Genomic DNA, 6,839 nt, shown 5'->3' with positions numbered 1-6,839 from the left:
TATTACATTCCCTTAATCTCTCTCTCTTTTTTTTTTTTTTTCCATGTTACAAACAAAACTTTATAGTTTATAGCTTGGTGCAAGTTGTAAGATTTCATTATATCTAAAAAAATATTTTTAAGCAAACCCACAAACTATAAAGACAAAGGAAAAATCACGTCTTAGAAAGCGTTACTAAATTGTATTTCAAGTTTAACTATGCCTCAAGTGTTGCTAAATTGCAGCTTATATATCTTATGCAGAGTTATGCTCACTGCTCACATCAGAAATTCATACAAAGAAATTGACATAAAACTAGATCCCACAAACGAGATGCCATTTTACTCAATTTTACTAAAAGATGAAAAATACCAATATTTGTTTTGGAATAAGCCAAAAAAAAATGAAGAATTAGTGAATGAAAAAACCAAAACTCTTCATTTTCATAGCTGCAACACGCAAATACAGAAACTATAGTCCCTCTGAGCATAATTATTGACACTTTCGGCTCAAATCAGTTTATTATTACTGATTAATGCAACAATTATTCGTCGAAATCTGTTCCTATAAAAATCTGCCATTTTTTTAGGTGCTTTACTCCCATCTAGGAAAGGTTTGCTGCTTACTTTATCACTCTGCTTCAAGAAGAACAGAAATCTCAATAGACACGAGCTTTAGGTGGGAATGTCTCGACTTCGTCATCTAATGTGTTCATGTGAACTGGCCTGTAATCTAGGCGCACTTTCTCATTCTCCCAATATCTGCATAAAATGTCAGCCGAATTTGGATACACCGTAAGAAAGATCGAATCTCATCATCACCAAAATTTACAAAAGCACAAATTTACGAAATCCAGTTAGACTACATCTTAAATCCCGAATGAAAATGTTTTAAACTAGACGGAAATGCTTACCCCAAGGTATGTTTCATCCAGTTTTCATCATCTCTTGTCTGCAAAATAAGAAGAATTTGGTTTAGGGACGGACTATTATCTAGAAACTATAAGAAAAGGATATCAACTTAAAAGATGGGGAATACTAACAGAGAAGTCTTCACGCGCATGTGCTCCTCTGCTTTCTTTCCTGGCCTCGGCAGAATGCATGGTAATACAGGCATTTATCAAAAGATTCTCCAGCTCAATAGTCTCTATTAAGTCAGAGTTCCTGTCAAAATATTGAGAATCAGTTCATATAACCCGTCTAAACACAGATAAGAAAGCTATTAGCATCCTTGTACACATAACATTACCATATCAAACTTCGGTCTGTTACTTTAACATCGTGGAAACTCTCCCATGTCTTGTCAATCAAGTTACAACCTGCAAAGAAACATAAAATTTAGAAGGTAAACATTATGACAACGGATGATAGAAGAAATTCAAATAACAGCATTCCTTGCCAAGACTTGAAGGAAATTATAGCTCGGTTAGATTTAAGTGCAACAGGTAGCGACTGATAGTAAGCCTTTGTAAAATAGAATACCTTCTTCTAAAGTTTCTTGTGTACGGAAGACAGCTGCATTATTTTGCATGACACGTTGCATATTCAACCGAATGCTAGAAGTTGGTGTTGAACCATTTGAATTCCTTAGTTTGTCGAGCCATGCAATTGTCTTCTCACCAGCATCCTTCTCCAAAGGTTTTTGAGTCTCTCCTGCACATGCACAAGCTCCAAGAATAAGTTTCGTCTTCATATCGGATGGTTACATGGAACCAACCATTTATATAATAGCAGGGACAATTAAACTTGCCTGGTCTATGGATCTCTGCAACTCTATTTGCACAAGCTCGGCCAAAAACAACAATATCAAGGAGGGAGTTTGCCCCAAGCCTATTGGCACCATGAACTGATGCACAGGCTGCCTCCCCAGCAGCCATCAATCCAGGAATTACTGTATCTGGGTCATCACCTTTAATAGTTACCACCTGAGAAATATAAGTGTGTGATCGTGTTATGGTACTCCAATTGTGAGATAATATCCATAAACCAAAAAAAAATTAAACATCAAAATAAAGAAATTATTCAAAGTGATAAAACTATAGCCAATTGCAGGAGTTAATTCTTTAGGTTGACTTTCCTACCTCGCCGTGGTAATTGGTTGGAATACCACCCATATTATAGTGCACGGTGGGTAAGACAGGAATGGGCTCCTTTGTGACATCCACACCAGCAAATATGGCAGCAGTTTCAGAGATGCCTGGGAGCCTCTCCTTGAGCACATCTGGGGGTAAGTGATTCAAGTGGAGATAGATATGGTCCTTCAAAGGTCCTGTCACAATTAAGCAGCTCAAAAATTACGCTCTTTCCTCTTTTTCTAAATACAAAATAGATAAAACTGAGTCTATTACATCCCATATCTAGACAGAAAAATAACAAAATATGTCATGTTCTGGAACACGCCCTACCTACACCACGGCCCTCTCGAATTTCCATAGTCATAGATCTTGAAACAACATCTCTTGAAGCAAGATCCTTAGCTGTAGGGGCATACCGCTCCATAAACCGCTCACCTTCACTATTCCTGAGAATACCACCTTCCCCACGAGATCCTACAGTTGAAAAAAAGAAAAGAAAAGAAAAGATGAGAGAGTGTGCAAGTATTTCAGCGGTACTCCAACCAAAAACAACTCTAAATTAAAAATATTAATGAAAATTGAATGAGTACATACCTTCAGTGATCAGGCACCCAGCGCCATATATACCTGTAGGGTGAAACTGAACAAACTCTAAATCCTGCAGGAGCAAAACAACAACAAGGTATACATAAAAATCATGAGACACTCACAATGGAAATCAATTAACATTGAGAAGTAAGAAAAGAAAAAAAAAACCTGCAGAGGAAGGCCAGCTCGTGAAACCATGGCATTGCCATCTCCAGTACAGGTATGAGCTGAGGTTGCTGAAAAATATGTCCGGCCATAACCCTGAGAGATAAACAAAAGACAGAGGCATGTGTTAGTGCATCATCGAGTTTACTGGTTTCAGAAATAGGCCCAACCAGAGAAGAAGAAAATGCAATACCCCAGTTGCAAGAATTGTTGAGGCAGCGCGGAAACGGTGCAAAGTACCATCATCCATATTTAATGCAACTACTCCTTGGCAGGTACCTACACATAAAGTTACAAAAAAAATAAGCAATTCACACGAGCTACTAATCCCATGAACATCAGTCTATGACACTAGCATAACTCAAGACTTATAAATCAGGAAACATATTAATTGTGCGTAAATGCATATTACTTAATATAACATCATACACACTGTTACGTAACCATTCAGCGATTCCACACTAGAACTATACAGCAACTATTACTATGGTTATTCAAAATTATTAAATATTGCAAGCACATACTAATATCATTCAACTTTTAACAATGCAATAAAGCAATCCATGTTTCAGTCATGTAACATTTCAAATATCTTTAAGTTTTGATTCCTTGAGTCAAATTTAGTACCATAGATATGTAGTGTTTCCAAGCTAAAGAAAAGAGTATGTAATAACTCACCATCACTGTTCATTATTAGGTCGAGAGCAAAATATTCCACAAAAAACTGTGTATTGTGCTTCATGGCCTGCCCATATAGGGTATGCAATAATGCATGCCCAGTTCGATCAGCAGCACATGCACAACGATACGCTTGTCCACCTACAAATAATAATACAGATAAAACCAATATCAGACAGCTCTCAACAGAAATCACTAGCTAACCAACTTCAAACTGGAATCAGATGTCTCAGTCTTACCTTTCCCAAAGTTAAGGCTTTGACCACCAAATGCACGTTGATATATTTTGCCTTCTTCAGTCCGAGAAAAAGGCAGTCCATAATTTTCAAGTTCAATTACAGCTTTTGGAGCCTCTCTACACATATACTGGATTGCATCCTGGTCACCTATTTAAACCAAATATTTTCTTGTAAAAGAAGTATCTTGAAAAGAAATAGTGTGCGTCTATGTGCATCCGTTTAGCATGATTCAATCATGTCTCAAATTTTGCATAAAAAGCTTGAAATTTTAGAACAACCAATTTTATTTTTGTTTTGAAATTGAAGCTCTGTTAAAAGGAGCCAATAAGCAGATGTTCCTATATATGCTGCCTGAGTGTAGAAGAGCATCCATAAAACAACTATTAATTACATAACTTGGAACAAGCTATACAGATGAAAGGATAGTCACAAACCAAGAAAAGAAAAACATAGAATAAACCTCAGTAATTTCTTATGGGCATATAGTTTTTGTAATAACAGCCCAGTAGCAAATGAAATATGTAAATATTCTCTTATAAACCAGTAGCTTACCTAGCCAGTCACTTCCTTTGACAGTGTCATACATGTGCCACCTCCAGTCATCTTCAGTCATATTTCCTAATGCAGCATTGATACCACCCTAAAAGAGAATCCAACAACAGCAATGAATTGTATAAAACAAATGAAGGAACCCATTTATACAGAGTCAAATTGAGTCGGTGAAGCAGGATACAATAATACAAAACATCACACTGCATACCACTTCTATGCATGAACTCAAAAATCAATAAACTATTTAAACTTCTCAACAAAAGGGTCAGCAATGAGGGAATTTGACACCGTAATAAGAAAGAGGTATTCATCCATGCATAAACAGTGGATTAAAACAAGATCAATGAGCAAAATTCGGTACAAATAGAACGCACATAAGCTGATATGTCTCATACCTGAGCTGCAACAGTATGTGAACGAGTTGGAAAAAGCTTGGTAATACAAGCAGTGTTAAATCCATGCTCTGAGAGCCCAATAGCAGCTCTCAACCCAGCACCACCAGCGCCTACGACCACAGCATCATAAGTATGGTCAACCACGGTGTATGAGGATCGTCCTGTACTCTGCCATAATCGAAAAATAAATCATATCAACTCCTACCCGATCAATTCAACATTTTTAATAATTATAAACAATTTTTTCCTTCAAAAAAAATCTAAACTAAATTTCAAATAGCTTCATCGAGCACAGCTTGACAGCATTTTATTCCCTAATAAATTTTACAACAAGCAACATACGAAAAAAAAAAAAAAACAAATCACATAAAAATAAATAAAGAAATTTAAAACCCTAGTACTGAGAAAGCGCCAAAGAGGAAAAGTATTCGTACCGATTCTGAGGAGAAGAATCGAGAAATGTGAGATCTCAGGGTATCATTGACGACCGATCTCTTGGAAGAAGAAGAAGAAGATGGTACTCGGAGACCACGAGAAACGCACCGCCACATCTCTTCGGAATTTGTAGCTGTGAAGATGATCGGAGTCGGAATAAGATTGGATTTTTGGGCGAAGCAGTGTGGAGGCGAATTTGATGGAACGAAAATGAAAACCCGAAAAAGATAGTTTTATTTTTAAAAAAAAGAATTAATATTATTACTTTTTTGTATTACGATATTTACTCAATTGCCATCGTCATTTTGGGCTGTTACCATTGTGTTTTTCGAGACAATCGCAGGGTTATATTCGTAATTTTAAGTAAACATACAAATCTAATATATATATAACAAAAAGAATTGAGATTAGTATTGGGCTGAATTTTTTACTGGAAATTTTATTTACACCCTAAAAAGTTCTAAAGGCACCTATTTTGATAATTTTTATTTTATATAAAATTTATATTTTTAATTGTACTAATTTTTTTTAAACTTTTTCTTTCAATTCATATTCTTAAAAAATATACCTATCAAACAAAAATAAAGTGTATTTTAAATATTATGATAAAAAAATTAAAATAAAAAATTTATGTGAAATTTTTTAAGAAAAAAATAAAAAAAAAAAATACACATGAGTTAGAAAAAATTATGAAAATAAAATCAAAATAAGTATTAAAATTAACATAAAATAATGTGAAGAAAAAATTTTAAAAAAATATTAAGAGTAATTTTTAAAAACTATTTAAGTTTATATTTTTTTTAATAATAGGGTGTATTTATAAGTTTAAGGGGTGCAAATATATAGCACGAGAGTAAAACTATGACACTAAATTTCTTACTTCATTTCAACAAAATGTTTTAGGTACATTTTTATTTGTTTAATATTCTCAAAAAAATTTAGTTTAATTTTTTTTTATATAATATTAAATTAAAAATTAGCTAATTAGGATTTTTGCCCCCGAACTTTGACATGTACCAAATCATGACCTTTTAAGGCCATTGAAAATGCAACTATTGAGATTGTTGGATTTAAGGACTTTTGTCTAATTTTATTGAATTTTACTATTTCAATGATTGTTTATGTACTAAATCATGTTTTCCAAACTTTGATATCTACCAAATTAGCTTTAAAAATTTACCACATATACTATCATACAATTCTCCTAATACAGGATGTCAAAACAAATAAAAATATATAAAATGACATTTTTGAAAGGTACACCTTAGATTTCTCCCATAACAATTAACCAATTTTATTTTCTTGGGTTAAATTTAGTGGTTTGATTGGTTGATTAGTCTGTGTAGTTAAAAAATTCAAACCTGAAGCCTCCAATCGATCAACGTAAGAAATATTTTCTGTCGACGTGTACTGTCAGTAGATTGCCACGTGGCAGAGCTTGAATTCATGGCTTTTTTTAGTAGCAAAGTTTAGGACGCTTTCCTTGTTCTTTCTTTAGAGTTTTTTGTTATAAGTGCATACGTGGATCGAATTTGGACTGAAGTGGTGCTTAATAAGCCACGACGATACAAGGAAGACATTGCTTACGTGGCATTTGATTCTACCACTAGAAGAAGACAAATCTTTTTTCTTATTTGAGAAGAATTATTAATAGTAAACACGTTAAGTCGTTAATGTCCATGAATATGTAATGTATGGCTAATTCTAGAGACAGTAGACATGAAGATTGTCTCT

General features: G+C 34.2%; 1 protein-coding gene across 1 annotated transcript; it reads right to left on the bottom strand.

Moving 5' to 3' along the window:
• Positions 1-398: 398 nt before the first annotated feature.
• On the bottom strand, positions 399-5,421 carry LOC115714402 (succinate dehydrogenase [ubiquinone] flavoprotein subunit 1, mitochondrial). Its single transcript, XM_030643092.2, has 16 exons — positions 5,105-5,421; positions 4,671-4,838; positions 4,276-4,363; positions 3,724-3,870; positions 3,485-3,625; positions 3,000-3,085; positions 2,810-2,902; positions 2,648-2,711; positions 2,384-2,527; positions 2,060-2,247; positions 1,729-1,903; positions 1,461-1,631; positions 1,228-1,297; positions 1,022-1,142; positions 893-930; positions 399-740 (listed from the first exon to the last, which is right to left on the bottom strand). The coding sequence occupies exons 1-16, from the start codon at positions 5,219-5,221 to the stop codon at positions 638-640; spliced, it is 1,914 nt and encodes a 637-aa protein (XP_030498952.1). The 5' UTR covers positions 5,222-5,421; the 3' UTR covers positions 399-637.
• Between the last annotated feature and the right edge of the window lie 1,418 nt (positions 5,422-6,839).

Source organism: Cannabis sativa, chromosome 4 (genome assembly GCF_029168945.1).
Source record: "Cannabis sativa cultivar Pink pepper isolate KNU-18-1 chromosome 4, ASM2916894v1, whole genome shotgun sequence".
Taxonomy (NCBI): Eukaryota; Viridiplantae; Streptophyta; class Magnoliopsida; order Rosales; family Cannabaceae; genus Cannabis; species Cannabis sativa.
This window is presented reverse-complemented; position numbering and strand designations above follow the sequence as displayed.

What these genes read in the sequence shown, in the direction of transcription:
- LOC115714402 (XM_030643092.2), bottom strand. Translation starts at nt 5,221, where the DNA reads ATGTGGCGGTGCGTTTCTCGTGGTCTCCGAGTACCATCTTCTTCTTCT. An exon ending in CCTAATAATGAACAGTGATG is followed by an intron (nt 3,086 to 3,484) that starts GTGAGTTATTAC and finishes CTTTATGTGTAG; the next exon opens with GTACCTGCCAAGGAGTAGTT. An exon ending in CAACCAATTACCACGGCGAG is followed by an intron (nt 1,904 to 2,059) that starts GTAGGAAAGTCA and finishes TATATTTCTCAG; the next exon opens with GTGGTAACTATTAAAGGTGA.